At 33.2% G+C, this 24,637-nt stretch overlaps 2 protein-coding genes across 2 annotated transcripts; one reads left to right on the plus strand and one right to left on the minus strand.

The window, feature by feature from the left end:
* Positions 1-264: 264 nt before the first annotated feature.
* LOC115883775 lies at positions 265-1,074 on the plus strand. The gene has a single exon (XM_030902186.1). The coding sequence runs from the start codon at positions 265-267 to the stop codon at positions 1,072-1,074; it is 810 nt and encodes a 269-aa protein (XP_030758046.1).
* An 8,260-nt stretch (positions 1,075-9,334) lies between these two features.
* LOC115883776 lies at positions 9,335-23,161 on the minus strand. The gene is made up of 2 exons (XM_030902187.1): positions 23,017-23,161; positions 9,335-9,672 (listed from the first exon to the last, which is right to left on the minus strand). Exons 1-2 carry the CDS (start codon positions 23,159-23,161, stop codon positions 9,335-9,337), a joined length of 483 nt encoding a protein of 160 aa, XP_030758047.1.
* Between the last annotated feature and the right edge of the window lie 1,476 nt (positions 23,162-24,637).

A 24,637-nucleotide genomic window follows, 5' to 3' on the forward strand; every position in this document is an offset into this window, starting at 1 on the left:
GAAGGTATTGTGAGTTGCATAACATCGCCTTTTAGTTTAGTGCTGTTGCTGTTGTCTTTGGCATAGTCATGTTGAGAATATAATTATTAACAAAACCCTTTCGAGAGTTGTTTTATTGCAGCCTGATAATACATGGTGTCAGGTGTGAATCCTGTGTATTAGTCTGGGTATTAAGCAAAGTAAAAAAAAAATGAATTCTTGCTACGAGTAAGTTGTTTTTTTGGATTTGAAGATTTCCGCAAGTGCGTCAGCCATACAAACAAAATGGAGTCAGTCTTTAGGATTCCAGAACCTTTGAATTTTGATGGTGTATTGGCGGATAACTGGAGGAGATTCAAACAGAGATTTGATTTATATTCTGAAGCGACAGACCTTCCTCAGAAAGGAAATAAGAAACAAGTTGCGATATTTTTAAATCTGATAGGAGAAGAAGGTCTGGAACTCTTTAACTCCTTCTCATTAACTGATGCTGAAACCGAAGATTTGAAAAAGGTCGTTGAAAAGTTTGAAGAATATTGTAGTCCTAGAAAAAATATTATATTTGAAAGATACAGATTCAATTCCATTATACAAAATGATGGTCAATCATTTGATTCTTTTTTGACTGAGTTGAGGAAAGCGGTCAAAACGACAGAATATGGAGAGCCCGAACAAATGATTAGGGATAGGATTGTTATTGGAGTGTCAAACAAACTTACACAAGAAAGGCTACTGAGAGAATCTGATTTGACGCTTGAAACGGCTATAAAAATTTGTAGAGCTGTTGAGATCAGCAAATCACAGAGCAAAGCCCTTCAAAATGAAGCATCTGTAAGTGCAGTAACTACTAAAGATAAAGTAAAAAGAAGCCAATCAGAAAAACAGATTATGTGTAGCTATTGTGGGTACAATCATGATAGAGGCAAATGTCCAGCTTTTGGGAAGAAGTGTACCAAGTGCAAGGGTAAAAATCACTTTGCAGCAGTGTGTAAGAAGAAAGAAAAAGACACTAACAAGAATAGAAAAAAAAAGTCAATGAAGTCTCAAGAGATGTGGACCTGTCAGAAAGTTCAGAAGAGAGTGAGTTCTATTTAAGTGCCTTGGTAAAAAGTGTTAGTTCAGTGAACCAGAATAGCAGAGAGATGTGGTGTGAGGACATCATTGTTGAAAATAAGAAGATACAATTCAAGCTCGACACTGGGGCTGAGGTCAATGTATTGCCAATTGAATACCTGGAGAAGATTGGGAAGGTAAGAAACCTGTTAAAGACTAATATCACGTTAGTATCTTATGGCAGTTCAAATTTTAAAATTAAGCCGAGAGGTGAGGTTATTTTAAACTGTTCTATAAATAGTAAATGTTCAAAATTGTCATTTGTTGTAGTTGAGGGCAAGAATCAAATGCCACTGTTAGGTTTGTTAGGATGTACAGATTTAAATCTTTTGAAGAGAATTGATAAATTAGACATTCAGTTTAAATCATTAAACAAAGTTATTTCGTTGTATCCTAATGTATTTTCGGGGCTTGGTGAATTTCCAAAGAAACATAAAATTGTTTTAGAGGAAGGTTATGTTCCACATATACAGCCAGCAAGACGAGTTCCTCAGGCTCTGCATGAGAGGTTGAAATCCAAACTAGCAGAATTAGAAGAGCAGAAAGTCATTAAAAAAGTACAGAATCCAACAGAGTGGCTTAATCCATTGGTAATAGTTGAGAAGAAAAATGGTGATCTCAGATTGTGCCTTGATCCAAAATTTTTGAATAAATATATAAAGCGTGAGCATTTTTTGATCCCAACATCAGAAGAAATAGCTAGCAAATTATCAAACAAAAAATTCTTTTCGGTACTGGATATGAAAGATGGTTACTTTCAAGTGAAAATAGATGATGAATCTTCAGAGTACTGTAGTTTTGCTACTCCATTTGGGCGTTATAAGTTTTGCAGGTTACCATTCGGTATAAGTTCTGCCCCTGAAGTATTCCAAAGAATGAATTTTGAAATTTTTGGAGGCATCGAGGGAGTAGATATTTATTTTGATGACATTATCATCACAGGTGCAACTGAAGAAGAACATGATCGAAACTTTAAACTTGTTCTTGAGAAGGCTTTGAAATACAACATAAAGTTTAACAAAAAGAAAATTCAATTTAAACAGGAACAGGTAAAATTTATGGGCCAAATTTTTTCAGAAAAAGGAATTCAACCGGATGAGAATTATATAAAAGCTATTCTAGATATGCCAAATCCACAAAATAAAACAGATTTACTGAGATTACTTGGAATGGCTAAGTATCTGGGCAAATTTATCCCAAATTTGTCCAAAGTTACGTCAGTGTTAAGAGAATTAACAAGAAAGGATAGACAATGGAACTGGTCTAAAGAACATGATGAAGCTATAAACGCTTTAAAAACGTTAATGACTAAAGCACCCGTGTTATCATTTTTTGATCCATCTACACCAATAGAGATTGAAAATGATGCATCGAAGGATGGATTAGGATCTTGTATGTCTCAGAACAATCATCCTGTAGGATTTGCTTCCAGAAGTCTAAGTAAAACAGAAATTAGATACTCACAAATTGAAAAAGAGCTATTGGCAATTGTGTTTAGTGTCCAAAAGTTTCATTATTTTATATATGGTGTACGTAATGTCACAATTTACTCTGATCATAAGCCGCTTGAGGCGATTTTCAAAAAAGATTTAAACTCTGTACCACCTCGTTTGCAAAGAATGTTATTTAAAATTATGCCTTATGATATAAAAGTTGTTTATAAGCCAGGTAAATTTTTATATGTTGCTGATACCTTATCTAGAGCATCTTTAGCTAATGTAGATACAAAATTAGAAGTAGATTTATCAACTGTTGTACATTCTATAGAAAAATATTTACCAAAGTCAAATGAAAAAAAATCAGATTTTAAAAAGGCTACGTTAAATGATTCGGATTTACAGACAATTGTAAAATATCTTGTTGATGGTTGGCCAGAAAATAAAAAAGTTTTATCACACTGTGCACGAAATTTCTTTAAAATAAAGGATTCCCTTTGTGTATCCGACAATTTATTGTTTTTTAATAATAAACTAGTAGTTCCTTATAGTTTAAGAAAGGAGATACTGTTAAAATTACATGAAGGTCATATTGGAATCGATAAAACAAAACATAGAGCACGTGAAATCTTTTATTGGCCAGGCATGAGTCAAGATATAGAAAATTTTATTAAGCAGTGTAAAATTTGTGAAAAATTTTGTAGAAGAAATTGTAAAGAGACGATTATTCCCTATGAAATCCCTTCACGACCTTGGGAAAGGTTAGGTACTGATATTTTTACATATTCAAATCAATCATATTTAGTTATAATTGATGCCTACTCTAATTGGCTAGAGGTAGTCCCTATAAAGGATAAATCAACTTTAGAAGTTATATCTAAATTTAAACTCATATTTTCTACTTTTGGGTGCCCTGATACTTTAATCAGTGATAATATACCTTTTGGAAGTTGTTTGTTTAAGGAATTTGCAAAAAATTGGAATTTTAACATTATTACACGTAGCGCAAATTATCCAAGATCAAATGGATTAGCAGAAAAGGGTGTAGGCATAGCTAAATTACTTTTAAAAAAATCTATTGAGGAAGGAAAAAGTATGTGTGAGGCATTATTACAATATAGGAACACCCCATTAAAAACAATTAATTATTCCCCGTCTCAATTATTAATGTCACGTATTTGTAAGACGAAATTACCTATTAGTGCAGAACTCTTGAAACCAACATTGTGCACAGGTGTATATAATAAACAAAAAATTAGACAAGTTAATAATAAAAATTATTTTAATAAGCACACAAAAGATCTTAAAGAATTATCACCTGGACAGAATGTTGTGATATTTAATCCAGTTAAGAATTATTGGGAGTCAGGAAAAATTGTAAAGTTAGATAACAAACCAAGATGTTATAAGGTATTAGATAAGTTAGGTAACATTGTGAGCAGGAATAGAGTGGACATCAAAGAATCAGCTAATGAATATAGTGAAGATACTTTCGAAGATTTCACTGAACAAGTTGTGAAACAAAATAGTCCACCACCTTGTTCGAGTGTCCAGTCTAATCCTGAACTACCTCAAAATCTCCCTAAAACTAGGTCTGGCAGATTTATTAAAAAACCATTAAAATTAAATTTATAATTTTAATATTTTGTTTGGGGAGAGGGGAGATGTATTATATATTGGTGAATGCGCTGGTATACACATTGTAATAGAAGGTATTGTGAGTTGCATAACATCGCCTTTTAGTTTAGTGCTGTTGCTGTTGTCTTTGGCATAGTCATGTTGAGAATATAATTATTAACAAAACCCTTTCGAGAGTTGTTTTATTGCAGCCTGATAATACACACAGTAGGCGAAGGCGGATGATACGGCGAGACAAAAACCTAATTTTTAAGCCCCTTTTCAAGACTTTATTACTGAATTAAAGTTAAAAAACCTTATCATGCTCGGTACATCTCGAAATAATTTCGTAGTAGGCTTTGAGCATACCATAAACAATTGAAAGTGTGAGCAACATTTTGTACTCGAGCGAGCGTCTATTTTGCATGTACAGGCGAAACAAATTTGACACTAATTTTTGAGAGAAGTTATTTTTAAAATAAAACATATTGTGATGATTGAATACAATAGAGGTAAGTTAGCTTCAGATCATTGTATATTTTAATTATTATAGTGGTTGCTTAGTTTACACTCTTGCCTTATTGAACTGATATATAATTACTTATTTTTTAATAATTTTGCCAATAATTGACAGAGGTGGAAATACAAAGTAATCCAAAGTACTATTTAATTCAAATTTTAAATAAAACTTTATAAAAGACTTCGACATAATGTCAAGATCACTTGCCCGTTCTTCCATTTCCGTCCGTTTAGCCATTTTTTAACGATATTTCACTGTTGCTGCAATGAAGCTAGTCAAATCTTTTAGTGCATTTGTAAAAGGAATAAATTCATAACTTTCGAACGAAAGCAGATATGAACATGCGGTTTTCAGATTTATGATTAGTAAAATATGTTCTACTTTTTAATATGCTTTTTTTAATAGTAGTAATAAATATAAATTATCTGTATAAAGTAAATAGAGTTAGATAGAGTGATTTTTTTTCGCTTTTGTAGTTTATAATATAATATTAGTTTACTTTAAATTTAATATTATACTTTTATTTAATAATTTTATTTTTTGTTATTATTTAAACTTTGTACAGGGTTCATTTATAATGTGACCCCCCTAAACTTCTTTGTTTTTCGCATTAGAAAAAAATGTTCTAGACAAAAGTTGTAGGGTTAAATGTGAACTATTTCCACAATTATGTTATAACAATTTTAAAACCTTCACAAAATTTTAATTCCGTTTTATATAATTATTCACAGGCGGATATTTCCGAAATTATTTAATTTAAGCATATGTCATATTATATAAAAAGTACTTAAAATTTTGTGAAGGTTTTAGAAATGTAATAATATACAGGGTGTTCCATTTAAAAATATTAATTTAACTTTATAAAATTTGACCTGTCACACGTTTACGCAAGACTCTGTATATGAAAAAGTATAAGCTGCAAATAGTTTACATTTAACCCTATAGTTTTTGTCTATAACATTTTTTCTAATGCGAAAAACAAAGAAGTTAAACGGGGGTACATTACAAATGAACACCCTGTGCTTCAGGACTATTGGAAAACGCACAGATTATTTTCAATAAAAATTTTTGGGGAACAGATGAGCAGAAATAGGTTTTTGCTAATAATGAGATGTCTTCATTTTACCTCAGATACAGAAAGTGAAGACACTTTGTATAAAATTCATAGTGTTATTGATTATTTTAATAATAAAATGAACCACTGTTATTATCCTGCAAAAGAGTTGTCATTGGATGAAAGCATGGTTCTGTGGAGAGGCCGTTTGAGGTTCAAACAGTTCATCAAAAATAAGCGACATAAATACGAGATTAAACTTTACGTGTTGACTGAGCCTGATGGGCTCATACTTAGATGATAAGGAAGTTACGGGGAAGGGCCACGCAGAAAAGGTAGTTATGCAATTACTAGAAGATAAACTTCAGAGTGGCCACTAAATATATCAATATACATGGATAACTATTATAACAGATTTACTTTGGCCAAGCGACTATTAGATAACACTTACTTCATAGGAACTTTACGGAAAGATCTAAAGGAAAACCCACAAGAAGTTATCCAAAAAACACTGAAGAAAGGCGAGAACATGTCGCTTTTTCAAGAAGGAATACAAATAGGCAATAAACGTCCCGTAATGTATATAACCACAGAGTTTGAAGACAGAAAGGTACCGGTTACAAATAAAGGAGGACAAGTTGCTGAAAACCCCGAAGCTATTGCGAAGTATAATCAGTACATGTCTGGAGTTGACAGACAAGACCAACTTCTTGCGTTCTATCCTTGTGAAAGGTTGTGAAGTGTTCTACTGGAACAGCTCCGTCAATTCTTTACGAATAAGCAAACATCCTTTCACCAAGCAGTCTGCAAACCTAATAAAAATTACACACCCCTAGATTTATCTCTAACTAGTCATCCTGCAGACGCATTTACTTCTACACAAAATATGACAGATAAAATTAATACTTAGACAGCGAAACAACTACATGGAAAACACAGATATAATATGCAACGCGAACACATATCAAAAGAACTTTCTTACAAATGGCTAGAAATCGGAAATATTTTCCCGGAGACAAGAGGATTTATCTTGGCAGTGCAGGATCAGGTAATCAATCAAGCAACGCGCAATTACCTAAAATATATTATATTGTATTGTAGACCCAACCGTACAGACCGATACATGTAGAGAATGCCACCAATTTAAGGAAACCATCGACCATATAACCAGCGGATGTAAAATTTTAGCAGGTACAGAATATACAGAAAGCCATAATATGGCAGGCAAAATTATACATCAAGCACTCGCAAACACATATAAACTCACCACAGACGTAACACCATACTACAAATATTCACCAACTACTGTTATAGATACAAATGATTACAAATTTTATTGGGACATAACAATCCGCACTGATAAAAAAATTACATGTAATAGACCAGACATCGTTTTCCAAAACAAGAAAGAACAAATCACCTATTTAGTAGACATATCCATACCGAATGACTCCAATATTCAAACGAAATATAATGAAAAAATTGAAAAGTACACAGATTTAGCTACATAAATACAAAGACTTTGGAAGCAGAGAAAAGTAGTCGTTATTCCCTTTATCATTTCTACTACCGGGATCACTCCACACACATTCAACACACATCTCAAGCAACTCGGACTAAACTCCACCTTACACGCGAATGTTCAAAAATCTGTTATCCCAAAAACATGTAATATAGTTCGATCATTCCTAAATTCAAACAATAGACTCTGAAGCGACTTGGCACAGTCCGTCACTTCAGAACAAACAATCACTTTGTTTGAACAAGTGAGAAGAAAGAAAAAGAAAATAATAATTATAATTTGAGAAAAAAAATTCTACCTCAGGTCAGGCTGCATACAAAAACACATGCTCCATATGCTCCACTTGCTTCACCAATTATTGTTGTTGGCATCTGGCCATATTAGCAAAAAAACTCCGAAAAAATGTTCTACCTCAAGTCAGGCTGCATACAAAAAAGCATGCTCAATATGCTCCACCTGCTCCACCAATATTTCTTATTTCGCATGCGCGCCGCGACGTCACACCGGAGCTATTGGAGCATACGGAGCATACGATTTGTCATGTGGGTATTTTAGCGTTCTCGTTGAGCACAAAAATAAAAACAAACAAAAAAAAGTTTGTCGTAATTGGTATTTGAACCTGGCTTACCAGCTTACCACGTTGCAATGCAACGCCTGAACAGTCTCGCTATCGAGGACTTGAAAGCTTTAATAAACTTTGTAATACTAGTACTCGAATTTTTTAATTATAAACATTCTTTATTAATTTATGTTTTTATTATTTGTTCTTAAAGCGGCACAACAAATACATAATCTGTGAAAATTTGAAGTGTCTAGTTAAAACAGTGTATGAGATAAAGCTTGGGGACAGACGGACTTGACGGATAGACGGACGACGGCGAAGTCTTAGTGGATGGTTACATTGGATGCGGATACGTGCGATTTTTTAGTCTTGCGACGTCGTACGATGTCGTACAATGTCGGAAGTTCAAACAAACTTATTAATTTAAGGTTATGTGGTTACATTACCTGCGTTTTAGGCGGCTATCACACCAGCAATACGCGACGGCGACGATACCGCGACGATATTGAAATGATAGCGACTTGTCGGCGACCAGTTCCTACGAAGACACTACACCACGGCTACGCTACCGCTACGTAACTTTAGTATCAAAAACAAAAAACTGGTATTCAGTGTTCATCATGTCTTCATCAAGTGAAGATGAAGCAGTCGTAGTGGCATTGTATTATTTAAGAAAGCGAAGGCGCAGATTTTGGGTTCACCCTTATATTACAAATAACTCTCATCGAACAGCCTTTATTTGCGCAAGAGAATTATTATATGACGAAAATAAGTTTCAGTCATTTTATCGAATGTCAAAAGAAACATTTAGGTTACTAGTCTGCATAACAGGTCCCGCCATTCAGAAATTGGATACAGAGATGTGTGAGTGCTGAAGAACGATTACTAATAACTTTGAGGTGAGTTTATTTATAATATATTTATAAAAAATATTACCTAATACAATGGTGTACTTACGCTAATAATATTAAAAAATAATAAAGGAAAGTTAAGAATAAGGAAGCTGAGTTAGTGAAGTGCTAGGGCCAGCAAGTAGGTCATACTAGTTAGATCGTGTGGTAGGTACGTGGATTGATGAAGTAGAAGATGGATTACAATATTGCAGAAACGTGGACTCAGAAGGTACCGAATAAGGTGAGGAAGGGCTGGTAAGAGGAGTATATATTTGGGTTGATGCAACAGAAAGTGGATGAGAATAGTGCAGAAGCGAGGACTCAGAAGGTGAGAAATAAGGCAAAGAAGGGCTGTTACGAGGAGTAGATATTTTGGTTGATGCAACAGAAGGTGGATTAGAGAAGTGCTGAAGCGAGGATCCAGGAGGTAGCGAATAAGGTAAAGGACTGTTACTTAGCGTATCAATTATCTCGAAGACTTTACGCTTAAACTGCCTGAAAGTGGTTTCTGGGATCTCGTTGACTTCTGGCAGTAGGCTTTCCAAAAAATTGTCTTCGAGGATTGGCTGATGTTTCAGAAACACTGACCTTTCTCTTCTTTGCGTCGAAAAAATCCATGATTGATTTGTCAACTGTCTTTAAATTTTCGTATTTTCGTTTTCTTTGTATAGGTTTAGGAATAATAGAGGTGGTGGGAGAATCAGTATCTTGTTCCTTTCGACTAAACTGTGATCCTGTTCCGCCATTTTGTCGTTTTCCACAACCTGTTCCACGATAGTATCGCTGGCAGGTGACAATGGGGGCGGCAATACATTACCTTGCCCTGTATTTTGAGTTTTAATTAAAGGAACAATAAATTCCATATATTTGTTTAAATAATATGGCTTTCCTTTCTTTCCTGGTCCACTAGGGGGTAGTTTTCGCTTGCGTACAAAGATAGACGTTAAATTCTTCCATTTGTCTTTTGCCAATGACACTGAAAAAAAATTCACAGATTTTGCAACATGCGCAACCATCATAGGCGTATTGAAAATACCAGACACAAGTCGGCGGTTGTCGGCAATCACCTGTTTTTTTTTACATTTTATATTAATTTGTGACGTCATTTGGAAGAGCTCAATAGAAATATAAAAGAACTAAACCTTGTTTGAAAAGCAATTTGACATTCGTGACGTCAGCACTCCGGCAGTCTATGGTGCGTCCAGACCTGACGAGCCGAGCGCGAGACGAGAGCAAGACAAGAGCGAGACAAGAGCGATACGAGAGCGAGACATTTTCTATCCATTTTTTACGCAAACCTGCCACGAGACAAGTCGAGTGGGATCATAGTGAAAGGAAGCCAAACACATATTAAATTGCAAGTGAATATATATAACAAACGATGGCCAAATAATAACGCATACAGTAATAAATTTTTGTATCTTTAATATGGTATTCGGTCTTTAACATGGTGTTCATCGTCGGTTTTCCCCCTTTTGGCTGTTTTCCCCTTTATCCCTTACACGACGTTTTTTACATAATAAGTTTTTTAATGTTTTTAGAACAAAATGTTAAATAGAAAAGTTATTGGTAAACTTAAGAAGCACATTTTAACATTGCTATAGAGTATACAGGGTACGTCAAAAAAGTGTTGCGGATATATAAGTTGCAGATAGCCGAGAGGAAGCCAAATACATATTAAATTGCAAATGAATATAACAAACGATGGCCAAATAATAACGCATACAGTAATACATTTTTGTATCTTTAATATGGTATTCGGTCTTTAACATGGTATTCATCGTCGGTTTTCCCCTTTATCCCTTACACGACGTTTTTTACATAATACGTTTTTTAATGTTTTTAGAACAAAATATTAAATAGAAAAGTTATTGGTAAGGTTAAGAAGCACATTTTAACATTACTATAGAGTATACAGAGTACTTCAAAAAAGTGTTGCGGATATAACATATTTTCTAATGGGAATACCCTATTTTTTATTTTATTATTGGGTTATACATACGTACAATTCGGTAACTTTTCTTGGATTTTTTGATATTATATATCTAAAATTAATAGATGTTGTAATAATTCAATTTGTTTAAAGAAATGTTGGATTTCGGTAGGGTAAAAATTATCAGTGACGCAAAATTTTGAAATTCTATCAGAAAAAATGATAATACATACGGTGTACGATTTAAAAATTTGAGATTACTTAATTTTAAATAGTCGAAATTTATAAATCAGACCTAATATCTCGCAGTCAGGCGAGCCTACCAAAAACACGTCCAAACTTTCGAGCTTTCTTTGATCGGCCGTTGAAAAACCGACAGGGGACGGATAGCTCCGCGGGTTGACTCGCGAGGCTCCGCGAGACTCGTCCACACAGCGAATTTGGAGTGTCTCGCGCTCGTCTCCATAGGTCTGGACGCACCATCGTATCACTGATCGCCATTCGCAAATATATTCCAGATACGTATAGTGAACAAGTTCGCAACGTTAAATAATTTTGATATTTAATTTTTATCGTGATGGCTTTTTATGAAAGTGTATATATAGAATAAATTGCATTAATTTGCAATACCACCTCGAACCCACAGTTTTGTTATGGAGCCAGATTAAACCAATCATAATGAGTATTATGTTACCGTAAAAGCCCGAATATTGGTTAAACGTAGAGTTGCCCACGTAGGAGCCCGAAGTATACCAAAAAGTGGGTCGGTTCGGTTAAGTTTAGACTAGATATTTTTATTAATTCAAGACCAACTAAAGCCTAATTCTAATCTAACCTAAACTCACCCCTTCTTTTGCATATTTCCGGCTATTACCTGGGTATTCCTAGGTTTAATTAATATTCGAACTTACGGTGTAAATTTATGGAGGTCCCATAAATTTAAATTCGCCGTACAACAAAATTTCAGCAATTTTCTCAATAAAAATTATAAATCATAGTATTTTTTATAGAAATGATGGAATAAGGGTGAACGGGGTGCCGGTAAACCAAGAAGATACTTGGAATGTAAGTGTTAATTTATACTCGAATTGAATTGCCTCACAGTATAGGCATATTTTGAACCCTTACCGTACATATAGTTACTGTAGATAAAAATAAAATAAAATATAGTTGGCTCCAACGATAATTTAGTTTCCAGCTTCTTTTCATCATACCTAATAAAAAAACCGTGACAACCACTACTTATAGTATGTACCTACATATGTATTTTTTAAACACCATTATGAAATTTAAGTATAAAAAGGTGCCCATAATGTGAGTAACGGTATTGATGGTTTTTTGTTATGAGTAAAATAAGCAGCAAAATATATTATCGATTGCAGCAACTATGTATACCTAGTTTACATTCAGTATGTCCAATTAATATGGAATATTATACCTATACATGCTTTTAAACATTTGCTATCATTATATTTTGATAGTTGAGTTTTTGAAATTATTTGTTAGCTTCTTAAACAAAACAGACCCATAATAATTAAAATCTTTATCATCCAAGACTTTCAAGAATTATGAAGTAATCTCACGTCAATTTTTTTTTAAATTATTGCATGCCTTAAGTATTTGCAAAGTTAACAAAAATATTTCTTTGCATACCTTGCAATTAATATATTTGGTCTAATTTATCAGTTCTGCATCATATCCGAAATTCAGATTGTGTGTGACACAACGAAGACTCAACGTGCAACGTGAAAGACAAGAAAAATGGCAAGTAAAAAAATGTAAAGTTTTAATTACTAATTACACAGTCCTTCCATTGAGTTCTTCTGCCTAGAATCTATATTGCCTCCCTAAGATTTTAAATATAAATGATTGAAACTCATAGCAAGTTTACCACAATTTAAACTTAAGATAATTATTTAATTATTAAATCCATAATTATATTAAAATATAACACTTACGAAGTTAATAAATATTAACTATTTTTATTTAATCATTTAATAATTATTCTGATAAAAACACGCTTGAATTTTTATTTTAGAAATCATACAGGCTATAATCATTAATATGACTATATTAACAATACTTAAATTAAAATTTATTTGAAGGAATGCTACTTGAAGTATTAACTCGGAAATAATTATTAAAAACTGCTCATCGCGTTATCGATGTCGGCGTCTTGTCACTGTTGTCTGGCTGATTGGCCGTTTAGATACCTATAGTTTGATTTCAGATAATGCAGATTTTAATGTGCCATTTGTGGATTTTTTATTGGAATTTTTTTTACATATTTGGTATACTCTATGAAGTGCGCATGTCCATTTTTCAATTATTAAAGAGCGTTTTTAGATACATTTAAAATTAATCAATTATAGTAATTGAATTATGGGTTTGTTTATTTTTTATGAAATGTATTTTTTTTTTCTATTAAAATAAACATAGCTTTACTTACAAAATCATTAGCTAGCCATTTTTAAATACAGGGTGTTAATTAAGTAGTATCTGGCCAACTTCAGGAGGTGATTCTTTCCGTGTTTTTAAGGTAAAAAGTTAATTTAAACATGTGTCCGGAAATGCATAATTTTAAAGAAACAGGGTGTCAAGATGTTTCCTAATAGACATTTTTTTATTAATATCTCAAAGACCCGTTGGCCGATTTTATTGAAATTTCGCCGTGTTGTGAACTTTGATAAGTTAGCACTAATTAAATGATAATAATTATTATTTACAACAATATTCAAACGGTAAAAACTTATCAACTTATCCCAATAAATATTTGACAACACCTTTGATTCATTTGTTTTAACGTCTGTTGGCGGTGGAAACCATGCAAGCTTTTTCTTTGTCCTAAGTTGTTAATTAAAAAAATAATAATCATATAAAAAAATATGATAATTAGTCTAAATTTATTATTTATGTGATTCTGCTCTTTCTCGTATAATTTGTCCCTTACGGAAATAGTTAGATTAAAATAGCCAAACTGTACCTAACAACCCATGCCTTAACATATTTTCTTTTAAAATAATATCGCTTTCTTTATCCGCCGGTCCAGATTTGAACGGCCTTGCCCTGTTCGCTCATCAATGCAGGCTCTATCGACATAAGTACGTGTTGACAGGCAGGTTATTGAACCCATGTTGCGTCTAGCATGTCGTTTTTTCAAAGATGGGTCCCATATAAACGCGGCCAGAAGTATTTTCAATACTAAATACTTTATTTATGTGATTCTGCTCTTTCTCGTATAATTTGCCCCTTACTTCTCATACGGAAATAGTTAGATTAAAATAGCCAAACTGTACCTAACAACCCATGCCTTGACATATTTTCTTTTAAAATAATATCGTTTTCTTTATCTGCCGGTCCAGATTCGAATGGCCTTGCCAAAGGCCTTGCCCTATTCGCTCATCAACGGCGGCTCTATCGATAAGTACGTGTTGACAGGCAGGATATTGAACCCATGTTGCTTCTAGCATGTCGTTTTTTCAAAGATGGGTCCCATATAAACGCGGCCAGAAGTATTTTCAATACTAAAATAACTACCAATCAAAATATATTGTGCATTTAGTGATTGAGTAGAAGTTGTGAAGAAAATCGTATGAACCGTTTTTTCAAAAAAAAATTTACAAGTAAACTGGTGTTTTACGACTTTTTTCCAAAATCAAAACAGTAGGTTTTAAATAATCTTCTATTCTTTAAATTTTCTACTTTTGGCCAGTTAGTAAGGCCAATATTACGTACTAATTTCAATATTACGTACTAATTTGTGTTTCTAAGCAAATTTAAAAAAAGCCTCTTTACTCTAGAAAAAATTGAAAAAAAAAAAACGATTTTATCCAGTTATATTATTGTAAAACGTGTTGTGTTTATAAAATCTATCAAAAATATTATCATAGAGCGAGAAAGTGTGTGCAGCCTTGTCATATCACTTATTTTAACATTGAAAATGTTTCTGTTATCCTATATAAGGGAACCCAAATCGAATTAAAATGCTACATTTGCCACACCATGACGTCATATATACAAGGGTATAGGAAATCTCGGCGCAGCGGCGGCAGTCGGCCAGCGCGCGCAAAAACCATTACATCGCTAATTGTTTATTGATATATCTTTATTAGTTTAAAAGCAAAAAATATGGGGTTTGCTTTGATACCTTGTCAAGACATAAGCGAAACTTTTAAATTGTTTCTTTTTTCATTTAGGCCTTCGTTTTCGTTAAATGAAAGTTATATTAAAAAAATCTATTTTTAAACCAAATTTTCGCATGATTGAAATGATTATTCATGTTTAAAGTTTTTTGGTCATAAGCGCTAATGGAGATGTTTTTGTAAATAATTATAAAAATTACTCCCTGCGAAGACTTTATTGTGTACTGGATCAAAAATAAGTATTTGTTTTCTCTATACGGTGGTATTAATATATCGATTTTTGATGATAGTGCCCTTTTACCCGGTCTAATTTTGTACTACTTTCGGAATAAGGGTCCCCATATGATGTACTGTACTTCCATCCCTGAAAAATTCAGCTTGTGACACCGAAGTGAGAGGTAAAGTCAAAATAAGCTTTAATCTACCTACATCATAGGTAGGTGTAGGTACTCTAGTTATATTCTACCTAGACAGTAGCTGAACTAACTGACAGTAGTAATTAATTTGTTATCCAATAAGTAGTTGTCATCATTGTCATTATATAAGTTTAATCATCTTATACCTCCTATAACGGTAGGTTTTGGATTTTTCCTGATTGGTTTGTTAAACAAAAATATACTGGGCATTTAAAATGTCTGTTACACGTTAATTCGTTAAAGAAATATGTTGCACACATATTATTTTAATAATAATAGTATAATAGTAATGGCTATATTATGTTATAACACATACATATGTATTGAATGTACCGTATGATTGAAAAAAAACGGCGTCCAGTTGGCTGGGAAATGAACATCGATGACATTTCCCATATAAGTTTACATATAAAATGACAGCGATCTTCATTCCATAGCCATCGCTGACGCCGTTTTTTCTCGATCATACGGTACTTATTTTAACCAATGCATTGTTTTGTTTTTTTAATCTCACAAATAAGAAATATTTTATAGTTTTTATTATAAAAAACAGTGATTATACAATTTATTTACACCCCTTACACTGTTTTCTATAAGGGGTGTAACCAGGAGTATATTTCGTAACCTCTTACGATATAAGAGGGCACAAAGTGTTTTATTACTTAATGCTTAAAATTTAATAATATATTTGTACATAAAATAAAATAGACTAGAAAGTCAATTAATTAATATTGACGTAATTACTAAATAAGTACAAGATTTTTTTTCTAATTATTTTAGTGTATTTTTAGTCACCTAATTATAAAGGAGAGATATCCAACCATTGCATTATTTTACTCACAAATAAATGTTTTATGGTTTTTATTATAAAACAACGATTAATTTATTATACACCCCTTAACCCAAACACTCCAAGGAGGATATTTCGTGACCCCTTATTTAAAGTGGACAAGCTTTATTAGTCAATGTTTTAATTACCCAGCGTCTTTAATAAAAATCTAATGTAATTTTTCATAGAAATGATCTGACATAAAAAGCAAATTTTATCAAAAAACTTTTTGATTATCTACAAGGAGTAAACCGCTGACAAATGTCTGTATACTAATGCCAAAGTAATGCCAAAAATACAAATTAAATACCAAAATTTCTCATATAATGCCCCACTAATGCCAAGCTGATTCCAATATAATACCACTAATACCACGAATAATATGTAACACATTTGTTTCACGAATTAACCTGTAACAATACTGGTAGGTACGTGCACAGATTTTTTCCTAGGTAACTTAAAAGTCGTTAAAAAGTCTAATTATATTTAAAGAAGATATAATTCCAACAAATTACATTATAAGGCCAATAATGCACAAGTAATACCATTAAAATTTTAGCGTTTTTAACTTGTGTAACATATTTCTTTAACGAATTAACCTGTAACAATAGTGGTAGGTACGCGCACAGATTTTTTCGCTAGGTAACTTATTAAGTCGTTAAACAGGCCTATAAAAGCTATAACAACATAGGTAACTAATATTTATAATTTAATTCGAGTTTTAATCTCAAATAATAAATGTTTTTACTGGTGTATTTCTGAAGTGTTCATTATTAAAAGTAGATATTCTTCAAGTTATGCGAAGTAATAAGTAATGTTTCCGGTGAGACCGCGTATATGTCACCGGATTCTGGTTAGTATAAAGACTTTTTCTATAGAAAGAGTTTTTTCTATATTTTCCTTTCAAAATAAGACTAATTTCTTCTTATTCTTTTAAATATTACAGTGTTTCTTTTTCCTAAAATGTTATACTTAATTTTCGCTTAAAATTAAAAAATCACAAATGGAGGAAAATATACGTTATTGAATAAAGTTTATACAAATCACTTTACCATAACAAAAAAGTAAAAACATGTCATGGCGGAAGATATTCAGGTGGCATTTCACACATTTATCTATTAAAATCGAGATTAAAATAATAAACTTGCGTAACATGTTATACATGAGATAGAAAGTTTCAGAATCGATTAATACGCAATACGCTACGCAGTCAACTTATTCCTACGCGCGGATGAGCGTCTTCAAGACTCTTTCATCGGCCAGGGTCACGACGCCGCCGAAGAGAAATCGGCCTACGTTTGGCTAAACAAGCTGGACACGGTGGACTACGATATTGGCGAGTCTGAATATTTATAAAAATTTGCAAAGTAAAATATGTTGGAAAAATAATTAATCCCTACATACAGGGTTCGGCAATAGTGCGTCGGGCATCTGTAACTTCTAGAATAAAAAACTTGAGAATTTTGTTTAAGAGAAAACCTAGAGTATGTATGAGGATGTATTTCCTGAAAATATTTTAACTTCTATAGGGTGGTTCAAAAAAGTGTGAGTGGATCTGGATGATTTTTTTTAAATGGAACACCCTGTATTATTGTATTTTTTGGCTTCCTTTCAGATCAGTTTACATAATCCTAAGATATCAGTAAATCTATTTCGATAGTTTCAGAGATATTTAAAAATAAATCAAAATATATATTTTTCAACCCTTCTTTAAAAAATATTAAACATACAAGAACTGTTCTGAAATCAAAACTATATTAGATGTTTACATTAGATGGTCTGTTCTTACTTTGCTATAAATATGGTAATCATAAATCATACAGGATGTTCAATATTTTACATACTTTCAAAAATATGAAATAATTTTTCTTCGTTTTTTAAATGGAACACCTTGTATATTATTTTTTCTATTTGATGGAGAAATAAAAATGAACATTTTTGTATTTAAAGTATTTCAAATATTTTAATAATTTTCCGGATACACGCAGTATTATTTCATATGGCGCTTTCAATGGTAAAATACGAGAGAAAAATCATCGGGTGGCTTTGATAAAAATTTACTGCGGAAAATGCCATATAAAATACAAAACCGGGAATATCTGCGAAACCGTTAAAAATTTTGAAATACTCTAAATGCAAAAAATGTTCATTTTTTAATTTTCCATCTATTGAAAAAATAATATACAGGGTGTTTTCCCATTTAAAAAAACGAAGAAAAATTATTTTATATTTTTGAAAGTTTGGCGTAGAATTTTAAACATCCTGTATGATTTACGATTTCCATATTTATAGCAAAGTAAGTACAGACCATCTAAAGTAAATATCTAATATAGGTTTGATTTCAGGACAGTTCTTGTATTATTAATTATTTTTTTAAGAAAAATATATAATTTTTATTTATTTATTAATATCTCTGGAATTATCGAAATATATTTACTCATGTCTTAGAATTATGTAAAGTGATCTGAAAGGAAGCCAAAAATACAATAATATACAGGGTATTCCATTTAAAAAAAATGCATCCCGATCCACTCACACTTTTTTGAGCCACTCAATAGAAGTCAAAATATTTTCTTGAAATGCATCCTAGTACATACTTTAGGTTTGCACTTAAACGAAATTCCCAAGTTTTTTATTTTAGGAGCTACAGATGTCCGACGCACTATTGGCGGACCCTGTATATAAAAGCTCAAAGGTTTTTTTTGGTTTGGTTGCATCCATCCCGCCGAAACCGCTTTACAAATCTTGATGATTCTTTTTTTAAATGAAAGGTATATATGTGTAGATTTGTTATGAAGTATTTTTATAGTGCTTAATGGCTATTTCTTTGTGTAAAACGACTAAATACTAAAACATACCTGAAAAACACCTACACACAATACCTCCAGAAATAAATTATTTGTCATTGTCAGTGGTGTGTCAGTTAGATTATATATTACGTTTTTAGATATTTTAGGAGTGAGTTCATACCGCCAGCTTTAGTTACATAAATATTAGCACAAAGGTTCGTTTAAACGACGTTAGTGAATTAGCTACACAACGCGATTTTAGGAAATTCATCCTCTTAGAGAGTAAAATTATCTCGGAACAGTTTGTTGTATGAAAATTCCTTACTATTTGGTCTAGAAGAATGAAATCCTACAAAAAGAATTAGAAGAAATTTTTGAAATTCTTCAACCAAATGGGTAAAGTTAGTAAATAATAATAATAATAGCTCCCGTATATAGCGTTTAACGCCTTGGGAGTAGCAAGGTACAGCTTGCTATACTAGAGCCGTTCGGTATACAAGGAAGGTAATGTGGCTAGCACTACGCTTCAACCACCTATTGTTACTTCAGGATTGTGAATCCCAAGTACTCATTTAAGGCTGAGTCGACCTAGGTACCCAAACTATTTTTATTTTAATAAAAATAGTCGGCTGATGAAATGCCGGGTGTGGGAATCGAACCCACACCTTGAGACTGGTAGACGAGAGCCTGTACCTCTACGCCACCAGGCACCAAAAGTTAGTAAAAATTTATATAAAACTTGGTGACCTCTGGATTATACACATAAAAATTGGCACAAAGGTAAAGCGAATTTATGAAATTTATACACTTAGGGAGTAGAATAGGGAATGAAAGTTTGCTGTACGAAAATGCAATACTATAACATTATAAAGCAGACAGTATAAAATTTTATACAAGGGTTTATTTAGTGACATCATAACGAAATATATCTTCCTCAATTATCCTTCAAAGAATAAAAAATAACCTATAAAGAGAGTATTAGTGCTCCTAATAAATAAAAAAAGATGAAAAATAAAAAACATCTATGCTCACTAGCTCTCTATAAAGAAGTAAAAAATCGGGAAACACATAAAAATTCAAAAAATTCCAAACACAGGGTCAGCTAATTTTAACTACAAGGGCTATCATTCCATTGTATTAATGTGCCGCGGCCTTTTCTAATTTGAAGTTGAATAAAACACAAGTTTACTTAATCGGGATGAGTTGCATAGAGGACACTAGCTTTTTAATTTTAACAGCCGGGTGGTCGGGGTTCAAAGATATTAATAAAAGGGCGCCACGAGATTATACTCTATGAACTCGGCATAAAAGATGTTACTATTAAGTAGACTTCAACACTAACCTCGAACTCCTCGAACTGTTGAGTGCAACTACCATGAACTTCAATTATACTATAACTCATTGAACTTAAGTGACTCTAACTTAACCATGAGACTAGACTGCAAATAATACTACTAAAAATATTTAAGCAATTTATTGAAATATTAAAGAGTTAAATAGGATATATAAGAAAGAACAAAAGAAATGAAAATGAATGTAAACGATTGAAAATGTAAATTAATCCGACTGTAAATCAATAAGAACTAAACCTATGACGTCAAACCGCCTTATCTAACTTAATACAAGATACAAACAAGGTGGTTTACATAAATGAAATCTATATTATACTAATCTAAACTAAAATTGTACAGTCTTACTCTATTCGATTGTACTTGAAAACTTCCTCCGGCTGAGCTACGGTGTATAGCTACAGGGTGGCTACGACGGTGTACAGCAGCTCGATACAATGTCACTGGAGCCCGTCAGCAAATGTACAGGCAGGTGTAGGACTTCAAAAGGTGAACATAAAAACCCCTAAATCATATTGGTTGTCTTAGAAAAGAGCCTCAATTATAGAACAAGGACTAGTACAACGTGTAGGAGTTAATAAAAGGTAATAAAGAAGGACTAATTAAATCTGAACTTTACCTCAACGAGGGTTTATGATGTCCAACGGGTACCTCTACATGGACAACAGGATGGAATTCTGTACTGTTCTGTGCTCTACGGTCTGGATCGGTCTTCTTGCTCTTGGAACTCTACTCGGGAACTTCTTGGGCACGTGGAATCGGAATATCGGTCGGAAAAAGGCTATTTTAATCCCATTACGGAAATTGGTCGGCGGTCCATGTTAATCCCACATAATACAACCACGTCTCTAACCAAATGTGTTTCGGAAGACTTAGTCCTTCTCTAGGAAAAGACCTGCTAAATACCAACAGGGAATGCTTCACGAAACAAGTAGGCAGCTCATCACGATGATACCCGGTCGGTGGATACACAAGAAGTCATGCCAGGATTCGATTTCCTTCACAAAATCAGATTTCAACCGGAAATCTCCCTCCAGGATATAGATAGAGAACTATATATCTACTCTACTCCAACTCACAAAAAGGCATAAATAAAAAACAATGTTCTAGAATATGTTCCACTGCCATATTCCATATCCGGTCAATGAACGAACTTAACTCAGAAATTCCCACAATTAAATGATCGAATTGCACACTGCGATCCACATCAAAAATAAACAGTTTAACTACGAAATTTTATCTAGTAATTATAAAATTTCAATAACCAAAACAAAGGATAAATAAATCCAACAACATCTGATTTGATCTGACAGTGACAAGTGAAGGACAGGTGATATCAAAGATAAAGAGAGGTCGACAAAAAGTCTGCTGGGGCTCATCCAATGACAATATTGTGTAGCTGTAGCTGTATAATATCGCGGTGTATATCGGGTTGCATAATCGTAAAATTTAAATAAAATAATATTTAACAATAAAATTATAGTAAACATGATGCAAAAATAATAGTTATTTGCGATAATTTATGAGTTAGCACACAGAGGTCGTAGCGAGGAAATTTGACTGTTAGAAATGGCCTGTAGCGATGCAGATGGAATATTTACTACCATAGAAACAGGATTTGCTAGTCGAAACAGTGACGGTGGAATTTTTCGAGGATCAAGACTAGATGGCTGGAAAGGTAGGAAAGAGATGGATTGGATCTACCCACGGAGGAATAAGAGAGGGGAGATGTTACAGCTGTTGCAAAAGAGGTTCACCTAGCCGCCCGCCATCTTAGATTGTGGTACTTTTTGTAACTTGTGCATTTTTCTCGAAATTTAATGTTTTTCATCGATAATTTGAGTGTTTTCTATTACAAAAACATTTAAAACCATGGTGTTGTGTGCTGTACGCAGTTCTAGGAGCAGGAAAGGTATCGACTCGAAGAAACTCACCCGCGTAACATTTCATAGGTTAGATAAACAGTGTGCAGGTCCGTAATGACCGAATTAACGAATGAACATTAATTAGTAATTTATGCCTATTTTAAGTTTGGTGTAGTAATGCCAAGTAATTTGTTCATTGCGATACACACGATTAATATTACACAATGATTTTACATTAGCTCAAGGCAAATTTTCATCATTGTTTGTTTTTATTATTTGAAGTTTTACTTAATCAGGTCCTGTCCAAAGGGTACACTTTTGGCCCCGCCCAAACAACGAAGTGAAACTGTTTTTATCCTACAGAAATACGTGTAGTAGCGACTCCGCTTTCTTATTCCTCCGTGGATCTACCAGAACATACAGTTTTACCACATGATGAAGCTGGGCAAGAGTTCCCGCATTATTTCGTCGGTGATGAAGGTTTCCCTCTAAAACGTTATCTGATGCGGCCATATCCACAAAGGGTACTAAATAATGTAAAACGGATATTTTTAACTGCAGACTGAGCCGAGGGAGCAAAACAGTTGAATGTGCGTTTGGAATGATGTCCCTAAATTCCAGAAAACAAATCAAGTTCCATAAATTTCAAGTTCTTAAAACTGCAATCCTTTGTACGAAACCGACAACTGTAACAGATATTATCAAGCGTTGTTGTGCTTTACATAACTTTATTCGTATTAGAGAAGGACGTTTGTATCAAAATACTATGCTAATAGGAACAGAGGAAATATTTGTATTCGGCCAAGAGAAATCGTACCAGAAAATTTATTAGCGATGCCAAGACGTTCCCCACAACACTTACGAAATTATCTGGCAAATTACTTCATTAAAGACGCAGGAGCACTGCCATGGCGATGGAAATACTGCGTTGTCGAACACGAGAATTGAATCAAACTGTATAATAAATAATTATAATATACACATTTTAAAAATTTACCTGTGCTGTTTGTTTCTTCTGCAATGTCACACCAAGCTTTTTCCGTTACATCTCTTCTGGAATATTCGGATAAATTATAATTGTATAAGCAGGAATACTTCTCAATTATTTGCACAAATCTAATGTTATTTTCTTCCTCACTCATGATAATACATGTACAACGTCGATTACGGTCGCAACGAGACTGAGCATCTCAGTCGCGGGAGATCGGTTTCTTCTACGTAGCGTAGCGATCGCGTCGCCGTTGCCTTGATCTGCAGATTTCCATTTAAAACTATTTGCCGCGACTGCAAAGCTACGTCGCGTCGCGGTATCGTCGCGCGTCGCCGTCGCGTATTGCTGGTGTGATAGCCGCCTTAGTGGGATGTTATCGTACGATATCGGGCGAATACATGAGAATATCAAACAGGTTCCTTTATCTCTGCGACATCGTGCGAGCTAAAGTCAATAATTTAAATTTTAATCTAAAATAATCCATTTACAATGGACCTAGAAAAATTAATTTTGTGTGTTGAGTCAAGAAACCCCTGGTGGGACCAAACAAGCAAAGAATATCATAATACAATTATAGTAAAAAAACATTGGGAAGATGTAGCAAGGGAAATGGCGGAAACAAGTAAGTAAATATGCATTTTTATGTTTATTAAGTACAATACACAATTATTGTATAAACTTAAACAAAAAAAATCATTTAACATTATTACTCTTAGACAAAAAAATATAATACCTACATACAGGGTTTTTATGCGAGAATGCATATAGGCTATTTTTCTTGTTTTCGAATATACCTATACAAAAATGTTAAATACAAAAGTTTAAGCAAATGAAAAGGGTATATCAACGTGTATGGTATATTTAAAATCCGGAAAGAAAGATTCTTCATTTTAGACAGAAATAATAGCGTGTCCCATTTAAAAAAAACGTGTTATACCTCAAAAATACGACAGATATTTTTTGTTGATATATTCCTGAGGATACCCTTATCATTTACTAAAACTTTTGTATTTAACATTTTTGTATACAGTGAGAACGAAAAGTCGCGCATATAATGTCGATAAAAACCAAATAGATTTTTGGTTTTTATCGACACCATACATAATAATAATACATACATTAGTAGGGACATTATTATTATATTATAACTTAATTCAATACGAAGCGGTGGAATGGTAACCCATCCAGGATGCTGTGCCAACGAAAATTTTTATCTTTACTTTGAACTGTGTGAGATTTGCCGTCAAGCGGTGTTACTAGACTCGTCCTATTTATGCAGACGAGGCTGAAATATAATTCTGCAGAATAGCACTGTAGACATCGTAGTTACGCCCACGGATTCCTGCACACCTTCTAAAAAGATCAGGCCATCCTGATGGGAAGATGCGGTCCTTGCAGTTTCCACGAGCACGTCAGTATCTTGAAATTCCTCCAGTGAATATGGCTGCCGACATATTAAAGTATTGGAAAACTTCACCTTACAAATATTTAGATACTTTGGCCCTAAAGTATTTATGTATTCCTGCAACGTCAGTGCCGTCTGAAAGGTTTTTTTCACAGGCAAGTATTATAATTTCAGCTAAACGAAGTTGATTAAAGTCAAAAAATGTAAATAAAATGATTTTTG

This window comes from Sitophilus oryzae, unplaced genomic scaffold (genome assembly GCF_002938485.1).
Source record: "Sitophilus oryzae breed Bouriz unplaced genomic scaffold, Soryzae_2.0 scaffold_1977_pilon_pilon, whole genome shotgun sequence".
NCBI lineage: Eukaryota > Metazoa > Arthropoda > Insecta > Coleoptera > Curculionidae > Sitophilus > Sitophilus oryzae.